At 41.5% G+C, this 20,832-nt stretch overlaps 2 protein-coding genes across 6 annotated transcripts; one reads left to right on the top strand and one right to left on the bottom strand.

Annotated features, from left to right (window-relative positions):
- Window positions 1-649: 649 nt before the first annotated feature.
- LOC135485199 (nuclear pore complex protein Nup133-like) lies at window positions 650-9,560 on the bottom strand. 2 transcript variants are annotated; one of them, XM_064767011.1, is made up of 25 exons: window positions 9,413-9,560; window positions 8,991-9,115; window positions 8,656-8,759; window positions 8,137-8,427; window positions 7,785-7,895; window positions 7,234-7,537; window positions 6,875-6,954; window positions 6,646-6,748; window positions 6,416-6,560; window positions 6,046-6,091; window positions 5,643-5,747; window positions 5,389-5,542; window positions 5,042-5,151; window positions 4,759-4,865; window positions 4,283-4,505; window positions 3,809-3,955; window positions 3,513-3,723; window positions 2,952-3,250; window positions 2,666-2,725; window positions 2,328-2,400; window positions 1,962-2,023; window positions 1,740-1,796; window positions 1,399-1,541; window positions 1,121-1,206; window positions 650-957 (listed from the first exon to the last, which is right to left on the bottom strand). In XM_064767011.1, the coding sequence occupies exons 1-25, from the start codon at window positions 9,541-9,543 to the stop codon at window positions 821-823; spliced, it is 3,414 nt and encodes a 1,137-aa protein (XP_064623081.1). In that variant the 5' UTR covers window positions 9,544-9,560; the 3' UTR covers window positions 650-820. The 2 variants fall into 2 exon arrangements, 1 of the variants encoding a protein (XP_064623081.1); XR_010446533.1 differs by lacking the exons at window positions 650-957; window positions 1,121-1,206; window positions 1,399-1,541 and having other exon boundaries at window positions 1,756-1,796; window positions 2,328-2,402; window positions 2,667-2,725.
- Window positions 9,561-9,789: 229 nt separating this feature from the next.
- Window positions 9,790-20,786, top strand: LOC135484392 (presenilin-2-like). 4 transcript variants are annotated; one of them, XM_064765795.1, is made up of 12 exons: window positions 9,790-9,819; window positions 11,570-12,013; window positions 12,269-12,322; window positions 16,062-16,279; window positions 16,504-16,645; window positions 16,835-16,902; window positions 17,155-17,375; window positions 17,679-17,777; window positions 18,028-18,132; window positions 18,468-18,743; window positions 19,032-19,144; window positions 19,515-20,786. In XM_064765795.1, exons 2-12 carry the CDS (start codon window positions 11,759-11,761, stop codon window positions 19,668-19,670), a joined length of 1,707 nt encoding a protein of 568 aa, XP_064621865.1. In that variant the 5' UTR covers window positions 9,790-9,819; window positions 11,570-11,758; the 3' UTR covers window positions 19,671-20,786. The 4 variants fall into 4 exon arrangements, with proteins under 4 accessions (XP_064621865.1, XP_064621864.1, XP_064621866.1 ...); XM_064765794.1 differs by having other exon boundaries at window positions 18,450-18,743; XM_064765796.1 differs by lacking the exon at window positions 12,269-12,322 and having other exon boundaries at window positions 18,450-18,743.
- Window positions 20,787-20,832: the final 46 nt, after the last annotated feature.

Raw genomic sequence — 20,832 nt, 5'->3', positions numbered from 1 at the left:
CGCTGATGGGAATCTGAAGGATCCTGGCAGTCTTAGCCAAGAATTGAAAAATTCCACCATGGTGACAGTTGAGACTGGACCTATAATAGTCCACCAGCCAGGAGTTGGAGTGGAATGGAAAATGGTCCTCAGGCTCGAAAGACCGAGAATTGGGCATAAGACACCAAGGGCAAAACTGACCAGGAGAAAAGGTAAGAGCAACGGTACTTCTCGCATCCCAATTCCCATTCTATAAATGGCCAATGATATGTTTAGTAAGATATGGCCCAGTTTGAGTGAGGAGGACCGGAGGTTTAGTCAATGATAACAGAAGACAAAGTCACAACCTGACAGGACTTCTTCTGTTCATTTCAGAACCGGGTCGCCATTTCCTTGGGAACAGCTGTCAAGGAACTCACTGCCTCAGCAATGAAGGGTCTCAGATCATCGTCTGGATATTATGTGCTGCATCAATCATCGCTGTAGTAGCCATGCTGGTCTTCAGTTATCAGTATCTCATTTACCAAACGGGTATCAAGTGGACTTTGAGACATGTAAATCTTGGATACAGTAAAATTGACTATAAGGAATTCTAAGACACATCAGTTGCAATGGGGCCCTGGTGTCAAATTGACAGTAAAAAATAAAACAACTTTTATGTACACTTGTTTATTTACATTCTTCACAAAGATACATTATCAAAAGTACAAATATGGGCAGTGAACAGGATGAAGCATCCTGAATTAAAGCAAAATCTCACTGTCTCGGTCAGTTTGATACCCGGTTGACCCAAGACAGCGTCACATCTGCTCAATGAATCCAAGAGCTCTCACTAAGGCAATCATCCCACAATTCTCATAATATGTTCATAGCCCGCTCGCACCAAGAACTGGAATGTCTTGTTGTGCCGTAAGTCTCCAAGCTCCTCCGATTCTAACAACCGGTCCACGTTTGGCAGAAACTGGTGAAGATCAAGCCCTGGAAATACAAGTTTATTGCAATAAGATCACCATTCACCATGTGATCGACTCATGGACTGTTTACACATTTTTCATGTTTCGTTCTTTTACATCATTTCAAAACCAATAATGGGATTAGACTTCATGGATTTGAAAGGGTAAAATACTTTCGTGTTACTTACCTTCAGTGTAAACCAACTCTACTGTTTTGAAGAAAACTGTGTCTCTGTTCGTTTCCAACGGATCATCAGTTCCTATGGATGACCAGCTGTCAAATTTAAAACATAAATGGTACATATATTTGAATCTGTGATTATGAAAATCTGTTTAATTGAAATCTTTAAAAGTTCTGTCTAGTCGAGCTGCTGAGGAGTACTAAATTATTAAAAAGTAGACTACAATTTGACAAGAGAACTTACTAAAGGAACCAAGATGACCAAGAACTTCAAGCAATACTCACTCATCTCTCTTGATTGCCTGGCACCAGATCTGAATCTTCAGTTCTTCCACTTCGTGTTCCTCCTGATCGACCAGAGGCAGGAGGTCGAGAGCCTTCTTGAAGTCATGTTCTGTGGCTGTGTCGTTGTACTCACTGCAGTAGAACTGAAACAGACATGGTTATAATATTGGTCACTTTAACTGCCAAGCAAACGAGTGATTCAAATCATGATCGTGATTGTTATTTTGACAGGATGTGACAAAAAAGCACCTGTCATTGCTTGGCAGTGGTCATCGCTGGTGCCTGTGATAAGAATTGGTGATTGCAGGAAAATCTCAAACAGCAATGAGTGAGATACTCACAGCAATAATCTCTTGTGCTGTCATGACATTCATATTCGTAGGGTCCATTCCAATGGCCTGAAAGCAGAAAGTTGCATGACATGAGGATCTTGGAAGGTCACTCCTATAATAAGGCTAACAACTAATGAGGCTATGGTTCACAAAACATGGTGTGGGACTGGCAACAAAGGGTCAATAAGTATCCAGCGGACGATTCTTGTAAAGTAAAATTATAAAACTTACATCAAGAACTCCATCAGGCAGTGTCTCTTGATTCAGGACCAAATACTGCTGGTCGTTAATTTCTGAAAGAATAATTGAAGCTATTTGAGAAATTGAACACAAGAAAACAACAAATAATTCAACAGAAATGATTTGTATTGTTTTCCTTTAAAGCTCAAATGAAACAGAATTTTATGATCACCTTTGACAGAGATTAATATCACGCCATAAAGTTCTGATGATAACTGTGTAAGTTTTCTTCATATGTGACAAGTAGTATTGGAGCAAAAAACGTCACAGAGCACAGTGACAGTGACACTCCTCATCATTTTGCCATTCAATGTGGTAGCGATCGCAATGACAAAGCAAAGTGTAAATGTTTCTTACCCTCAACACTAGGTTCAAGTGCATGACTGTCGTGAGACCCAAGGGCTGCTAGCTTGCTCAAACTCAATAAGGTCTGTCACGAATAAGAATGAAAATATGATGGCATTGATGAATATTTGATATGGTCTTGAATAAAATAAGCATTCAACTGATTACGTCTTGAATACAAAAAGTTAATTCTCTGTGAGTGAGTGTGTGATCCATATCATCACTTTTCAGATTTTCAGATTCCTGGATTGATGAGATGTTTGGTCATGAAAGTTTAAGTCTACTACTGACTATCCACCTGGATGCGAAGAAGGTAATTAAGGAAGAATCAACACGGATATACAACTGACCTTTTTTTTGCCAAGTGACTTCTGTTCCACCAAAGCTAGTTCTTTGAGTGTTTCATGTGCCTGAAAAATGGTAAGCAGGAAATGAGGAGAAGAGCTGAGAACCATTCCATTACACAGGCAGCAAAGAAGAAGCAGACTTTTGATAAATCCCAGCAGATAGCGCCCTTGGGAAGACTGCTATGACAATGACAATGGGATGAGCTAAAGGCAACTGACAAGATACATAAGAGACAACGTCCCAAGTGGTTTCATTAGGCCCTTGACTAACTGGGTCCGTATTTCCTACCTTGGCGAGATTACCAAACTGTACATCATAGATCCAACTCATGTACTTGTTCTCCTCCAAGCTGAAGAACAGTCCAAGGTTGGCGTGCTCCGACAGGGGTAACTTAAGGACCTTGCCTCTCTTTCCTTCCTCCATGTACCAGCGGAGGGCAAACTCTGTGAACCCCTCCTCCGCAAACTGGGTCATGTATCTCTTGAGGCGATCATCGTTATCTGTGTCCTCACAGATCCGCATCAAGATACCAAACTCGTGGTATTTCTCGGCTAACGAGGCGGCGCGCTCATACTGCTCCAGATGCACTGGAAAGGATACAATGACTAATAAATGCACAGGTTAGTGAAAGAATAGGCAACCTCAGGATCCTACTGACCAAAAACTTGTAAGAAATGAGCACCCTGGAGATGCAGAACAGAACAGTATCATAATCAGTGAAACTCAGCTGTGAATGAGTGAGTCAGTCAGTGAGTCCATCCCAAGCAAGTCATTGTGCCTGCCCTGGCAAAGCACTAGGTACAGGGAACCTCCATTTTATATCTCATTCAAAGGTTAAGTTCAACTCACTAAATGGCATGATCATATTCTGTGTCTCCTGTTCTAACTTCCTCTCCAGCTCGCCATAATGTGGTAGTCCATCCTGATTCCTGATCGAATCCAGCTGCTGAAGATAGCCGGCCAGTTGAAGGTCAGCCAGCTGCATCTGTTGTTGGAAGAATGTACTCCTCACCTGAGGGTCCTGCTCCTCGAGTAAGCCTTTATCAGTGGTCATGTTGAACTGAAAGGAAAATGTCAAGTTAACAAATGACAAAGGAGAACCACAAACAGACATTGAGGAATTTGAACCTAGAAAATAGCGGTACCTGTTTCTTGATGATGCTTCTCATGCCCCTTGTCCCCAATGATGATGTCCAGGGGAGGAAATCTGGGTACTGCTTCAATGGACTCTCTAAGGCAGCATACGAGTAGGATCGATTCTTTCTGTAATCGAGGGCATCTTGCAGCAATGTCTGGAACACAGAAAGATGAGACATGGTTTGGTCCCGATTGGGTTGACTGGTCTAGTGAATCCGTCTTTGGCCAGTTACGGAGGGGTCATCTGCTTGCTCTGGCATACAAGGAACCTTAAGTCTTTTTCGAAGGACTGTGAAGGGCCAGGAATTTAGTCCCTTGAAAGCCACACCAGTACATCCAGAAATACAATCCTGGCTTCTACCCGGGATTGAACCCAAGCCCTAGCGGTAACCAGCATGGTAATCACTGCTGTAGGCTGGGGGAAAACAGAAAAATGTGTCATTCAATAAATTGTCTGTTTGAAAACAAAAACGAATACTTACAATGAGTAGTGTGTTGCATGAGTTGATTAGGTGCACAAGTTCCTTCAATGAGATCTCACTTGCCAGCATTTCTTCTTCATAATCAATCAAACACTGCAGGAACTCATCAATATGTGACACCAGTCTGTAGAAGAGGTCTTGTGGCGTCAGATCTGATGAAGCAGCCCCGGCAGCTCTTGTGTGTAAAACTCTTCGTATGACGGCATCAACAACATGAGAATGCCTGAAAACAGATGATAATCGTTATGAACATGAAACCCCAGGATCATCAAGAAAATATTGAAGTTCACAAGGGAACACCCAGGTGCACCATTGCGCCCAACTACAAGCCTGAGGCATCCATAAAGGTACTCAAAATCATGAGGGAAGATAGAATCACAAATGAAGATCTGTGGAGACAGGACAAGAAAAGATGGTGACTCTGGTAGCCAAAAAAAGAAATCAATAGGCCTCACTCTGACTTCGCTCTGACTTACGTGTTGTGCATGTTCCTGAGAGCAACCGAGGCGACTATCTTCTCAGCGTGCTCACAGAGGAGTTTCTCAGTGCTCATGGGCTTCTCTCTCACAGTCACTGAACTCATCTGTCAAAGACATCAAAATAAAATTAATCATACTGTCACATACAGTCCTTTTCACGAGAAAATGTCACACCGATTTTTCACATCACACATTTTGATGACCAAAAATTCAAGGTTGACCAACCCATAAACCAAGAAATAAAAAACACATGGCCAATCAGAGCTTCTCTCACACTCACCCTATTCCACAATCCTGTGTCCTTCAGGAATGTGAGAAGACACTCATGTGCTTTGAGTTTGTCTTGAAGTTGGTGCTGGATAATCAGTGAGTTGGTGCTGGACGTCGAATCTGAAAGAACAAGACGATAAAGTTTTCTATACTGAAGATACAAACGATTGATGTTCAATTTTCTCTTTTCAACTCTTTAAGGGAAGTTTTTGAACCAGATTTTTTTCTAAATCTTACGCCTGTGACAATGAAGTGTCAAAAACATGACTAAAAGAATACATTAGTTCATGATTCACAATCACGACCACACAATGAGAAGCCGAGACCCTAAAACTAGGAAATTTCCTGAAAACTTACCATCTGGAATGGCCTCGGCCCATCGTGGATCAGCAACAGGGAAATCATCAATCATATCCTGGCTCATCTGGACAATCGAGATGTCAACAATGGAGTTGTGGCCGGCAGGGATGGATATTGGGAATGTCTCTTGGAGGATATTGAGAGCTTCTTGCTGAAATACGAAGATGAAATGGACTTAATTTGAATCACATCAAGCCATCAGGATTTGATATCCGGAAATGTTTTAAAGCACAGATATAGCCTTGGCCTACCTTTTTGTTTTGAAATGACAGGACGATGGCTGCCTTCAGTCTCGACACAGAGTCTTCACTTTGACTCAACTCATCCACTTTCATCAAGTTACCAATGGCTGACGTCTGCAAGGGAAATTAGATCACAAATATGAAGTATGTCAGTTTCTTGGTTTATTGATAGAACACAACATGTTTTACTTCTTGTCTTTGATCTGATATCACTCCAATTTTAGATATGAAGACAACTTATCAGTTTCTCACAAAACTGTGAGCACATCCTTGAAAGCATCATCGTTGATAGCTCCTGTACATGAAACCTTTCATTTCCTGTCTTGGCCAAAACCCATGTAAGATCATTCTAAACTTTAGACCTAGCTCGATGCTTGAGGACCTTGTTTTAGGATGACTGATAAGAACGCACCTCTGCTCTTGATGGTTCAGGGGCAACAGTACTTTCTTCCATCATACTGAAATAGGATTGAAAATGATGGCATTTCATAAATATGGTTACAGCAAAGGAATCAATGGTTTCAGGGAGAACAGTGGCATAGTGGTCAGAGCACCGGAATCATAATCAGGAGGTTATGGGTTCGACACTCGGGAGGATCACCTGCATTGCCTCTTTGTTTAGTTCTTTTTATGAAATCAAGGTTCCTTGTACCTGGTCTCTACAAGAGGGCAAGCTTGAGATATACTCGTCTCTGGCCGGAGTCACTAGGCCAATAAACCTTCCAAGTACAGAGCAAACGCTAAAGAAGGACTAACTTTTCTCCCTCATGTTCCTTCATTACCTGACATCTTGCTGCAGTTTGACCGCCACAAGTCCATGCTTGCTGGAGAAAAAGACGACCTGGCCATTGAAGCTGCCCGCCCCAAGGAGACGATCATCAGCTGACAGAAAGTCCACCTTGTCGGCTGGTCGAGTAGAGGAATACACTGAAAAATAAACCAGGTGTTTTACAGGTCATTGTCATAGCGCAACTAGCCAAACACACTGATCATATGCTGTGCGAGGGCTTACCTGAAACTGCCACTGTATGTGTTGCATTGTAGAAGAAAGCTACGGTGCTGTCCAGTTCAGGTACTAACAGCTGGTAGCCTAATAACTCCTGTTCCTGCTCCTCCTGAAAAATACGATTATTTCTACAGATTTTCACATTTCAGTAACCATGGTTACAAAATAAAGGTTTTGTATGTATCCTTGTACATGAACAAGATAAGTTAAGCAGACGACAAAAATATGATCTTACGTGATATGTTGCCGAGTATCCAATGTCCACACAGTTTTGAACTTCCTCAGGCATTTCATCTCCCTCAGTCAGGATGGAGGCTGGAACGGAGAAATAAAGACCATGTGTAAATGCTTTGACTGCAATGATTGCAGCTCTGGATAGAAACTACTGGCTAGATTTCTTTGAACTTTGGCTTTAATTGATCCTTGCTTTGTGTCCAAACAGGATTCTTGCTGATTTGACATGGGTGGCTAACTTTAACGTGGTTTCTCCGCTATCTACACCGTGGAATTGGCCATCCACCTGGCACCAGTTCGGTTTGTGACATCTTTCCTCACATCATTACGTCCTGAAAATGAATGATACCGGGTACATACCTATAACATAGTGTAATTCATTAGAGGCTGCCCTATTCATGACTGCTCCTAGCACTGCAAGACCACCATTGATGGGCTGCATGTCCATCACCCAGAACCGCAGATCAGGCAGGTGTGCTGCATCTGTCATCCAGAGACTGGTCGCGATGGAATCTCTCATATGCTTCTCAACTTCGCACTGGTAGAGCATCTTTTCATGGAGTCTGTCATCAATGAGCCACTTCTGAAGGAAGTTGCCCGACAGGACATAGAAAGTGCGTCTGACTCCATCGATAGTCTCTCCAGGGAGGAGCTGATGCAATGGCTGAAATTATGGAGAAGGTGTTAATCATCGTAATCGTTGTCAGAGAATTAATTGCCATATCTAACCCATAGGGGGAAACAGGGAGCCCGGAGAAAGGCTATGCTTTTGAAGAGACTCGCCCTCTCTCTCTATCCTTTCAACCGGGATCAAACGCAGGACCATAGAGGTGACAGGGGCCAATGTTTCCATTGCGCAACTCCTCCAGCCCTGCAAAATACATTTCGCATTCACTGTTTCTGATACTTACTGCTCCAATTGCCTGAGCTGACGCTGTTCCAAAAATGAATGAAGACATCCTTCTTCCAAAACCAGCCAGGGTACTTTGTCCAGGTGTGAGAACACGACAAGTTATTGAGCTCTGAAAAAAAGGAACCATGTGAGATATCAGTCAGAAAACTTGAAAGAATTATAGATGATTTCGAACATGTTTCCCCGTGCTAAGACAAAGATCACTCCATTTCTGCTGACAAATCAATCCTGCTTCAGGAGGAGAAAAATGTTAATCCTTCAAAAATTAGAACTGTCACATCCCTAAGACTTTATGTAGTTGGGAGGTACCATCAACTAAGGTCTCGATTATATTCTCTTATGTCACCTACCTGGCTTGTAGCTGGACTAAGATGAATGAGTGTGCTTGTTGTCGTGGCAGCGATACAACCACATGGCTGGAGGTTGATCAGGCTAGCACATTCCTCGCCCTTCAAATCAGCACTGATCTCAACGAATGAACCCTCATGTGAGATGCTTGGCCAGTAACGGATGATGCCCTCGGGTGAAACTGCAACACAGGCTGTGACATGCTGGTCATAAGGACTTTGTAGTACAGTCACAAGCTTAGCTGTGTGATTCAAGTCACTTGCTGGCAGTGTGAGTTCCTTGCACTGGGTAGCCTGCAAGAAAGAGCTCAATAAGTGTTGAAAATGAATACCAGAACTTTTGGTACAATGCTCAGCTAAATGTATAGCTGAATGCAAAACTGATTAATGTTTGTAAGAACCACAATTAATCACACTATTTTCATTCTTGTAAATCTTTTCTTCAGATGATATCAAAATCTGCCAATTTCTCATTTCAAAATCTTGCATTTGAAACAACTTTTGGAAAGCCACTTGACTTACCTTTCCATACTGATTAGACCTGTACCTCCAGACAAACAGGCGTCTTCCACATACCAACCAAGCCCACTCTGCCGAGTCAATAGAGACACTAATCTGGGCATTTCCTGCAATTAAAAGGTAAGAAGAGTCAGATACTGCCAAGAGCAGACAAAATATTTTTTGGGGAAAAGATGACATCTTATTGCAAGTAGGACAACCTCACCAGTCAAAGAAGTTGTCCGCCTGTAGATTAGATGGTCTAGCTCACGCAATAGGAGACCAAGCTCACGCAATAGGAGACCACAGCTGTGATCAAAGCCTAGAACACTGGAATCAGTTGCACTTGGAATACCTACTATCAGCAAGTGTAAGGGCTTCTCTGATTAGAACTGGTAGGGAAGTTCCAAAACTCTCCACACAGTGTTGTGCTGTCTCTTCTAGAATGAAGGATGATTGTGCAGATCTGTTGAAGGAAACACTCCTGAAATGAATTTGACAAAATAGAAACAAAGCATTTGTTGGGACATTGAACCTAACCAAAGCTGGATAAAGTTATTTAGTTGTCTTCCTCTCCTCTGCCTATTGTGACACTCCAGTTTTTAATGATCAGGATTATGTCATTCACTCGACGTTTTTCATTGACTTCTCGTCTTTCACATTCATTGTTTCACTGCAGTTTCACTTTTGTCTAATTGAGCTGCATATCAAATGCCATCATTGTCATTCATGATCATACAATTACAAGCCTTCAAAAGGCCAGGCCAGGAGAAAAATTTACCTGTTTGCAAGAGACGATCTACTCTTTGAACCAAACAAGTTCACACCAGACCTTCTGCTGGTATTAGCAGGGCTGGTAAATGAGGAAAATTTGGCTCTCTTAGTGCCGCTTTTGAATACATTTCCTTCCATTTTAAAGATTTTTGAAAATTTTGAAGCACGAGCCAACTTTGTGTCGCTTAGAGCAAATATAAAAAGTAGCGCCGCCTAGCGGGAAAATTTATAAAATTCAATATAAATCAAATTATCTCCATTTCTATCTAAATATATTATATTCACATACATCTTAAATATAGGTTCTCTCTGTTTATGGGCAAATTATGCCATACTTTTTCAGAATTATTACTCTTCCGGGTACGGAGTTGTTGTCTATTCTATAAGCGACATAAGAGGCAATCTTATCAAAAAGTAAGAATTTCTTAAGGAAATTTCATTAAAATCCGATTTTGAACTGCACATTTTTCATTTTATACTCATCCCGACTGTACCCTGTCATATCAAGAACGAGTTCTCTATTAAATACTACCTCTTACTTCTATCTAAAATCGAGCTGAAAGAAAAATCTGAAAAATCTTTGGGGCTCATTTTTTAGCTCACCTCTTAGTCTTAGCAGAGGTGAGCTTATCCCATACCGTGGCGTCCGTCGTCCGTCGTCGTCGTCGTCGTCGTCGTCGTCGTCGTCGTCGTCCGTCGTCCGTTAGCAGGGCACGTTTCGTAACTGTTATAGCTATTGAGTTGAAACTTGGTACACATGTACCCTTATGTAATGACACCTGGGAGACCAAGTTTCGGTCCGATTCGTTTCATGGTTTGGCCACCAGGGGGCCAAACGTTAAAAGTGAAAATATGCAATATCTCCCTTTAAAATAGTAGTCGGGAAATTTTGAAAAAAATATGGTAGGTACTTCTAGCAAAGGTGCATCATATATCCTCCGGGTTTTTGATTTGACCTCCTTTTCAAGGTCACAGAGGTCAAATGGTGTAAATTAGCCGTTAGGATAACGATGGCACGTTTCTAAACTACAATGACTATTGATACCAAATTTGGTACACATTTACCCCTTAGTCAGGTGATCTCAGGGACCAAAGTTTGGTCCAATATGATTCACCACTTGACCACCAGGGGGCAAAATCCAAAAACCTTAAAAATGTGATTATTCCTTAACTTCTTGCCCGATTGCCACCAATTTGATATCATGGGTACATCTAACCACCATACAGTATATGTCACACAAGTTTTTAATTTGACCTTCTTGTCAAGGTCACAGAGGTCAAATGGCGTAAATTCGCCGTCAGGCCGTAACTATGGCACGTTTCTTAACTGCAATGACTATTAATCACAAATTAAGTACACATGTACCCCTTGGTCAGGTGATCTCAGGTACTGAAGTTTGGTGTGATCTGATTTGCCGTTTGGCCTCCAGGGAGGGGGCCAAATCCTAAATTCTTCAAAATGCCATTATTCCTAGTAATGACTTGCCCGATTGGCACCAATTTTAACATCTAATTCTAACAACCATTCAATGTGTCACCCGGGTCTTCTTTGATTTGACCTACTTTTCAAGGTCACAGAGGTCGAATGTACTGTAAATTGGCCATTTTGGGGAAATTGTAATTGCTTGGACCTACATCAAACCTAACACTACATGACACAATACCATGCTCTTTATCCATCTTTCCTCCACATGAGGTGAGCACAATGGCCCTGGCCATTTCATTTACTAGTAAAGTATCGTAGTAGATCAATAGACAATATGTCACCAATGACAATGTCAGTGACTGTCCTGAAGTCTTGATGAGTTCTGTCAGCTAGTCATACGTATCCTCCCACCAGATGGAGGAAGCTGTTGAAGGCCACTCCAAGCCAGCAACATTCAAAAGACTCAGACTGTAGTCGAATACTTCCATTTGTTCGTTGTGCCTTTGAACTGCCACCTCCGATCCAGTTTAAAAGATATCGCCTCTCGAAAATTCCCAATTCCACTCATTTGCCACATTTCTCTAGCAGCAAATTTGCAAGCAGTCATCAAGTTTGTTCCGTACATAAGGCATTGTATAATGATTGAGTAGAGGGTTAGACGAGTTTGGCAGTCAACTCAATCAACAACATGTAGAATTGTCAGACTTACCAGTAGAAACATTCTTGGTTTTGTTTCAGGACTAGACCCAATCCCTTTGCCTTGGACCGAGAAAGCATTGAACTGGCTCTGTTCACAAAAAGTCCTTGCGGATAATAAGATTTTGGGATGTGTACACATTTTCTGCAATCATCGTACAGTAACTTGTGACAATTGCAGTCGTTCTCCTTGTTTTGTGATGAACTTTCTGTAGAGAGTATCCTGGCTTCATGACCTCTTTGGATAGTGACATAGATCCCAACCAAGTTGTGGTGGAGAGCAGTAGTGGGAGTGAACCCGACGATCCTGGTGTTACAACTCCACTCATTATGCAGAGCGCCGCAGCTGGTGATATGACCTCCAGGCCAAATCAGGCCGATTCCTCACACCCTCGACACCGAGAGGAAACCCAGAGGGGAACAGCAGATGGTTCAGCTACAGCTAATGCCAACAATCAGAATAGTTCCAATCGCAGGAGTAACAGGGTGAGTTGTCCTTCCCTTGTCTAAATATTTTCCTCTCAGTCTTGTGAATCCTAACCTTCATTGAGGACTGGCATGACTGGAGCAATTTCTGAAACAGATCTTTAAAGTAAAAAGCATGAATATTATGGACTGACAAAGTTTCTGAAATAATAAAGTGCAGTGTACAGGTAACTTTTAACTTGACTGGGGTAAAACCTACAATTTATGCTGCAGATCACATGTGATTCAAGTCTTTGTTAACTTCCCCTGTTCCAGATATCTTCTTCCATGCAAAATCTTGAACATGTTGATATTGACTTTGTTCCGGAGGTATAAGTACTTGAAGGTGTTTTTAAGTTTAGCCACCCTCAGTTTACATCCGAAGGTTACATGTACGTTTTCATGACGGAGTTCTTGGTATTTCAAAAATAATCAGGATTATACTTAAATCAAGTGACAATTTGTCAATCTTGCCACCAAGTTGGAATTTTTAAAGAATTTATCTTGACTATCTTGTTGTGATGCATGTCAGCCCAGCTCTTCTCTCTTGTTGTAATGCGTACAATTCTGATGTAAACAAGGGTGCCTGCCTTGGTTTTTTTGCACCATGTCTTGTGGCTAGGTGATCAGATTTGGTTTGTGCACATGTAAAGGTGAATATGCCTCCTCAGTCCAAGGTCCTGTCATAAAAATCAGTCATTATAGTGTTTCTTCCAGAAATTTGAAGAGAAGGGATTTTGGAAATAAGTAAAGAAAAGAGCAGGAATAACTGAGAAAAAAGGCAGGGCTACCACCCCTCTTACATTGTATAATAGAACATGCATTAGCTGTTCGGAAAAAAGGCAGGGAGCACCATTAGAGGAGCAAGGTACCGGGCCCTTCTATCTTCATCTAGCATGTCTAGAAGAAACACTGAATCATTGCTTCATCCATTGTCATCTACACATGTACTTCCATTGCCATTGGGTTGTGGTGCCACACTGTAAAGCTCTGAGACAGAGAGAGCTTTCACGACACTGTTTCACTTTCAGGCAGTATACAAATACATGTACTTTGAATTGAAACCTTGAGCACCTTTAGATACTTTGAATTGAAACCCGAGCGTTTTCATGGTCAGCCATGTAGGAGTGCAGAACAATGATTTGTCGTATCAAATGCTGTCATTGTCATTTCATGCATTGGGCTTGCTTTCTTTTATCTGTCTGTCCAGCATGGCAGGTGATGATGTCACATTTTAAGCAAATCCATAGGTAAAGCTAGATCTCGGACATCTGGTGCATGCCGCTCATGGAGACCATGCATTTTGGTTGCTTGGCTTAACTGCTTCTCACTTGGCTGTGCTTGTGGAAGTTTCACCACAACTCCAGAGTTACATATACTCAGCCAATGGGTTTTCCAGCAGTATGAACCTATGCTAGCTTCTAATTTTACAGTTTTTTAAAAATGAACTGTGATTGTTCAGCACCTGAATGAGACCTGTACTTTTTCATTCATTCTGCATCTAAGTATGTACATCATACATGTATGGGAAAAAGGGAAGAATAAGAACAAAGTAATGTTAGTTGCAAATTGGTTAGTTTGTGCACCTTGACCTTGTCTTTTATCATGTTGACACACCCAACCCAACGCTGCTATTGGTTGATTGCTCATAATCACATTCACTGTCGGCGAATATTTGAATTGGTGACTCATGTCTGTGTGTGGGAGTCAACTGCTAGCCCAAGTATGGTGATTGAGCTTGCTACTAGCGTGATGCTGGTATCGCTAGCTGTAACATGTGGCTGTGTTTATACATGTATGTCACACATTTGTGGCATATAATTGAGCTGGTGTCTGACTGTTGCTCAGAATGATCATCTTCGTCAACTCATTAGTTACTGCTGAGCGGCTGTGGATTATTGAATATTTTGGTCATCTTGATTGATCTGTGGGAACGAGTAATCTTTCTTCTATCACATTGGTAATATGGCAACTGAGCGGATAATGGATTATACTTTATAGTGTGGCTATAACATTCTTAGCAATTGGATATCATCCCAGACATTCCTCATGGCATGAGGATTCAAGTGTGGTCTCGGTTGTTGAGACACTGTCCGGTTTTCTCTGCCCCCTCTCATTTTCCTCATCCTGTCAGGGGATGTCTTCAATCCACTCTTTCCCTTAGTTTGTCTGGTATGTCCAGTTACCACCTGTCGACCAGTCTGCCTGTATGGCCTATTGGCAACACCCTAAATCTTTGATGACGAAATGCTGCCTGAATTTACCAATTCTTTGTGAACATGGTGTTAATAGATTCAGTGTTTTATTCTGTATTCTGTATCAGACCCCAGACTTACATGTAGCTGCTACGGTTATTCATGTGAAGATGCTATTAGCGGCTTTATTAGCACTAAAGCAGTTTGCTTGTCCAGAATATCAATAATGATAGTCTCTGGGGAGAGTGCCGGCATTGTGCTTTATCAGCCTGTCGTGGTTTATCATCAAAAAAGAACATCACCAGCGATCATATATATGCGTTCTGTGGGATGAGCATGACAGAGCTTGCATCTTTGAGTTCCTGGGATAGTTGAGAATGATCTGTCTGTGGTATTGTAGAGGGAGGGAGTGGCACGAAAGTTAATTCTCCCAACATCTCTGGGACATTCTGCTGCAACCAGAGATAAAGCAAGAGAGGGGGGTAATCCGGTATTGGTCCTGTCGTCCTGATTCACAATAGGCAATTCTTGCCAAAATCCGGACACAATCCACTGCTTGTCACAAATTCTGCTGAACTCATGGTGGTTATCCCTTATTCCTGCTCCGGACACAATCCACTGCTTGTCCCAAATTTTCCTGAAGTTGTGGTGGTTATCCTTTAATCCTGCTCTCAGTTTTCTGCCTATCCCATTTCCTTCTCAGATAAGCTACCACCAATGCCCGAGACCTCAAAGTAATGTTTTATTCAAATTGTTGATCTTGGTCAGAGTCAGATGCAATATCTGGTCCATTGTTTACCATCTGTGATTGATGCTGTATCAACAGCCATCAGATATTGTCTTGTGGTTTTATGTTGAACAATGATAACACATCTGATTTGTTTTCAAGAGGGTTTACAGTGGAACTTAGGTCACATGCCTGTTGTGCGATGAAACTTGGGGGTCATACTTCAACTCAGATGCACATACTCCTTTGAAAAACAACCTTGGAGGGCTATAATAATGCTCGATGAAGTAACAATGGGGTAGTGATTTTCGCCGACAACACTGTAGAGTAGATCAATAAAAAGATACCTTGACTGTCAAAATGAACTGCACAGTTGACGAGACTGCCAGTACGGAGGGGCTTCTGACCCCGATTGAGGAATACACGACCCTTCTAAGCGACACTAACTTTGCTGAACATAAACGCTTCCGAAGTGCGAGGGGAGACCAATATGGAGTCCTTATTCTGGAGCTGGTACGAATTTGGTCTTCTTTGTCCCTTTTACTGCATACTGGTATTTCTAAATATTCTGTGTGAAATTGGTGCAAAACTGATGTTGAAGGTCTGAGAAACAGTCTTTCATTGTGTCAATAGCAAAAAGATAGTTTAATAGTCTTGCCTTGTATACATGTATTTTTGATAATAATCTTTACACTTTCAATCCTATTTTGTGATTGCCACACTTTCTAGTCCATTTAATTCACTAGGTTTAGAAGTACACAAATCTTGTGGAAGTAAGAGTATGATATTAATCCTCTGTATAATGGTAATGAATGTTGAATCTGCAATGAAATTGCCGTAACAATACATTTTGATACAGCGTTGGCATGTAAGTGTCCTTTTGTGCAAAGGGAACTCAATTTGAGAGGAACGTGTTGGATTCTCATCCTCAGAATTTGGTTGAATTCAATGATTTGTTTCTTCACAGCACTTATGTTCAAGGAGAGTGTCGTGATGTCAAGCCAGCACTTATGATAACTATAGTTTTCACTTAGAGAGGGCAATGTAGTACCTATAGATGCACAAACAGTCAGTAGAATAGAATGTTATTTCCCACTTTTGATGAAAATAATGAAAGTGTTATAACTGAAGTCTGATTTATTTCCAGAATGATCGATCAACACGAGGCAACAATGCTAACGCTAACGCCACCGGTGAGCGGGCGAGTACGGGCGGGAGTGAGTCAGATGATGAGTCTGAGGACACGCTGTTATACGGTGCAAAACATGTCATCATGCTCTTCGTCCCCGTCACATTGTGTATGCTGGTTGTCGTGACAACGATAAGCTCAGTGACATTCTACACTACAAATGGCGGCTACTACCTGTAAGTAGCTTCAGGCAGATTCTTAGATTGTTTTCTTAACTGACAGACCAGGCAAATTCACATATTTATAGATAATTGACTCTATGGGTGACCTGACTGAACTTCAAAGACACATGGAGTCGGCAGTTTTGCCACGTAACGTCACTACCACAGAAGCTCTAAAATAACAATATTTTCAAGCTATTTTAAAGTTGATTGCTAATCCTTGCTGGTTTTACTTTCAGCGTTTACACACCATTCCATGAAGACACGGACGACATTGGTACCAAAGCGTGGATGTCTATCGCAAATGCCATGATCTTATTGGGAGCTATTGTCGTCATGACAATATTTCTCATCCTTTTGTACAAATACAGGTGCTACAAGGTAAGGTTCAGAGTCCGTCACAACTAAATACTTTCGTCCCTTGTTTTTGGCCATACTGACATGACTGAGTAGAACACAATTTTGTTTGAACCTGGTGTCCCAGTTGGTGTCCCAGTTTAACTGGGACAAACATATCAAAAATGAGAAGTAGAGCATATTATTCAACTTCGACATCTTCGTTATTTTCAGTTCATCCACGGTTGGTTGATTGTCTCCTCCCTGATGCTGTTGTTCCTCTTCTCTTATATCTACCTGGGGTGAGTATCAATCATGACCTTCTCAGCTGAACCTCGTCGGTGGACATGGGCCAAACACCCTCTTCCAGCAGGTTATCCCTGATCTAAAGGCTTCAACATTAAACGGAACGCTATCTTCTGCTAAAGGTGGAAACTGAAACATTGTAGTCAATAAATCAAATTGTAAAGCAGAAAACCTCTTCAGCGAATGTCGATGACAATGTCAGACGCAACCAAAGCTCGAACAAATGATCAAACTCATCCTTTTTTCAGGGAAGTTCTTCGAGCGTATAACGTACCCATGGATTACATCACCCTGACACTCTTGATGTGGAACTTTGGAATTGTCGGCATGATTTGTATCCACTGGAAGGGACCCCTCATGCTGCAGCAAGCATATCTGATCATGGTCAGCGCCCTTATGGCACTTATCTTCATCAAGTATCTCCCTGACTGGACCACATGGGTTGTATTGGCCATTATCTCTATTTGGGGTAAGTTAGTTTGTCAGATCTCGGGCTCTGCACCACTCCATCAGGCCTGTCCGATGAACTTATGATAAATATATGAATAGAGAGGGTAAATGCTTTTACTTTGAATGTACATGAATGTATGTACATGGAGTTTTCAGTAAAAGCCTTTATTCATCTTTTTTCGTACCCCTGCAGTTGATGTGATTATGTAACCAGCTAGCTTCAGAGAGCATAAGAGAATGTCAGGTAATTTGGTATTGGTTCGGCTGCATATGGATGTGTTATCATTTCAGCCTTATTCTAAAATTTCTGCCTCTGTTTCAGATCTGGTGGCTGTTCTTTGTCCCAAGGGTCCATTGAGGATGCTGGTCGAGACAGCGCAGGAGAGGAACGAACCCATCTTTCCAGCTTTGATCTATTCTTGTGAGTTATTAGCATTGTGTTCCTGAATCTAACCTGCTGTCTCTGCAATCCATGACCTTGTGTCCAAAAATGGCTTTCTGTTTTATGAGACTATTGAGTGAAAACTTCATTGTTCTACATCAGTTTGTTTAAGAATAAAAGACAAATTTGTGATATTTCCTTGTTGAATAATACCAGGAGGACAGGAGGCTCCTGCCTGTAGTTTCCCTTTAACTTCATTGGACTAACTTCAGACATTTGTATATTTCAGCCACTGTCCTCTACAGCATAACAATGGCTGACAGCGATGACAGTAAGAAAAAGAAGAAGAAGAAGAACAAAAAGAAGAATAAGAAGCAAGGAGAAGGAAGTAATGGTAGGTGTTGTAACATCCATCTTTAGTCTGCTCTCCTAGTCGTCTTCATTTGATGTCCAGTTGATCGCTATTCAGTCACGTCTTTAGCCCTGTGATGGTCACAAACTGTCTTAATCAGATCCCCTTGTCGCTCCATAGCCTAAAGGTCAGTTTTTCTCCACTAGGCCAGGTAGCCTCTCCCTTGACCTGAACATTAGGTACACCTTAACTGCAAGATAGTGGGTGCGGTTTCTCAGAGACTAGAAGTCTGAGTTTGTTCAGCTTTGTGCTGCCCCATCACAATATCAGAAGTATATCAGAAGTTCTTTGACCCACAGATGCTCTGACCCCTGTAGATACCCCAGATGAAGCACAAGGCTCAGTCAATCCTGATCACCTGCAGAACGACTCGATGGATGATGGTGGCTTCAATGATTGGCAGGGAGGAGACGGCGCGAACAGCCGCGATATTACCCGCAGCATCGACTCGGTGCGAGGGAGGTCGGCCATAGCGGCTCTTGGCGATACGAGCACAGCGTCACGGTCGTCATCCAATGATCAGGAGATTGAAGTGGGAAACACGATGTCAAGTCAGACGACGAGTCAGAGTGCACCTGAGGAGCAGGAAGAGAGTAAGTACACTCTCAACAGAATTAGCTCCAAAAAAAGATTGCTCAAGGCCCATTTAAAAATTGTGGCACCCTTTATTTTGCAAACTTTCTGGAATTTGGTCAGTGTACTTTATGCCATGCAACGAGATTCTGTTATCAATGGTATTATTTGAGTGATCTGAATCTGGCACAATTTAAATTTAACTGCTGTACAATATGTCATTTCATGGGAAGAAAGTAGTATGGCATTATTGAAATTATCATTACACATGCTGCGCAAATTTCTCAATGTTGTTAACTTGTTTTCAGGGGGTGTAAAACTTGGCCTGGGAGATTTCATTTTCTACAGTGTTCTTGTTGGCAAAGCCTCATCATATGGAGATTGGAATACAACAATAGCTTGCTTCGTAGCCATTTTGATTGTGAGTAGTTTGTATCACTGGCTTCTTTAGCATTTGATTTTTGTGGTGATCCCCTTGTCACTCAGTCCCAGACTGTTGCCTGTTGACCGCTGCCATTTTTGGGTTGGCTGGTCAGGAATCATCATCGAGTGGGCGAGTTCATTGCAAGCAAATCAGGTCTGAATTGGTGATATTTCTAATAGTTGTTTTAAGGCCAAGCTCTGGTCACAGGCATCGTTTGTGTTTATATCAACAATTATACACTCGGACTATTGTATGATCCCTCAAATTGTAAAATGCTTAAGTGGAGATTGGCCAAGGTGTTATGCCAGTCACAATGTAGTCGCCAGTGCAATTAAGTAAGTTAATTATATCTTCCTTTACTTTGCAGGGTCTTTGTTTCACGCTATTACTGCTGGCAATTTTTAGGAAGGCGCTCCCAGCCCTGCCGATATCCATCACGTTTGGACTCATATTCAACTTTGCCACCAGCCAATTAGTAGCCCCCTTTGCTGACAGTCTTGCTGCTAAACAGATCTATGTTTAGTGAAAGAGATATCTGCTCAACAAAGCTATGTTTAGGGAAGTTGATATCGGGGTCAGTGTGACCTGGAGCAGTTTTGTAACAAAATATTTTGAAAATTTCATCTGGGAGTGCTGAAAGATTTCATTTAAAGTAGGGTTCAAAATGTGGTATGGAACACTGACCATTTAAATTGTATCAGCGATCTTTTATACCTGCATATTGTAATAAACTGTAAAAAGCCTGAAAAAAATATAGTTGCGGATCCAGTAACCCTCTGAAACAGTTCTTAGCACAAAGCCCATTTTCTTGTATCGTGCATGATTGTAAAAAAGTTTGATGAAGATATTTGGTTTTGACCGTGAAAAGTACTGAAATTAAGCAAAACATTTAAATAAAATGAGGATTTTACATGTAAAACATGTAAGCAGACCCCTCGGTTTGTTATGTTGATGCAATGTTTTCTATACCTGTACTAACAATATACGTAACATTCATTCAGGGACATCTGTATGCTATGGTGATTGAATTATAAGATGCCATTTCTGTTCACAGGCATTTGAGTGTGCGTCTTCATGCACCTGTGTTGTCTATCACAGGCATTGGGAGTGAGAAGTTATCTTTGTGCACCTGTGTATAAGTAAACAGTGTTGTGATTCGAATTAATATGCCTGTTGCGGGCTCACCAGAAATTAGGACAGGCTTAGAGGGTTTCAAGACATTTCGTTTGGTTGCATTTGCCCCTCAATTTCACTGGCCACAAAGGTTTCAGCAAGTCTATTGTGCGTTTCCATTAGGCCTGTTGCTGTTACATTAGTGCCAGGGGAAGCATGGTGTGCATAATCGAATATGTTTCTAATCTGGTCGAAAATGAACGACAAATCAAATTGTATTAGTTTTTCAACTTGCCATGTTGAGCATAGAGAGGGGACTGGGGGTATCCTGGTAACAATTTTTGGACAATTTATTCGTCGACCTTGGCATCTGAATAACTCTTTATACAGCATTCCAGATTGATATTTCATGCGATTATTCCAGCTGTTGTAAAAGACGTCAAAGTGTAACACATGAAAATCATGTTATCCATGTACTGGTATATTGAACAAAATAATAAAGCATTTCTATAGAAAAATGAACAAATATATTTGACATCTTAATTCTTTAACATTTTGTGGACGTACAGGAT

The sequence above is a fragment of the Lineus longissimus genome, chromosome 3 (assembly GCF_910592395.1).
Source record: "Lineus longissimus chromosome 3, tnLinLong1.2, whole genome shotgun sequence".
In the NCBI taxonomy this organism is placed as follows: Eukaryota; Metazoa; Nemertea; class Pilidiophora; order Heteronemertea; family Lineidae; genus Lineus; species Lineus longissimus.
This window is presented reverse-complemented; position numbering and strand designations above follow the sequence as displayed.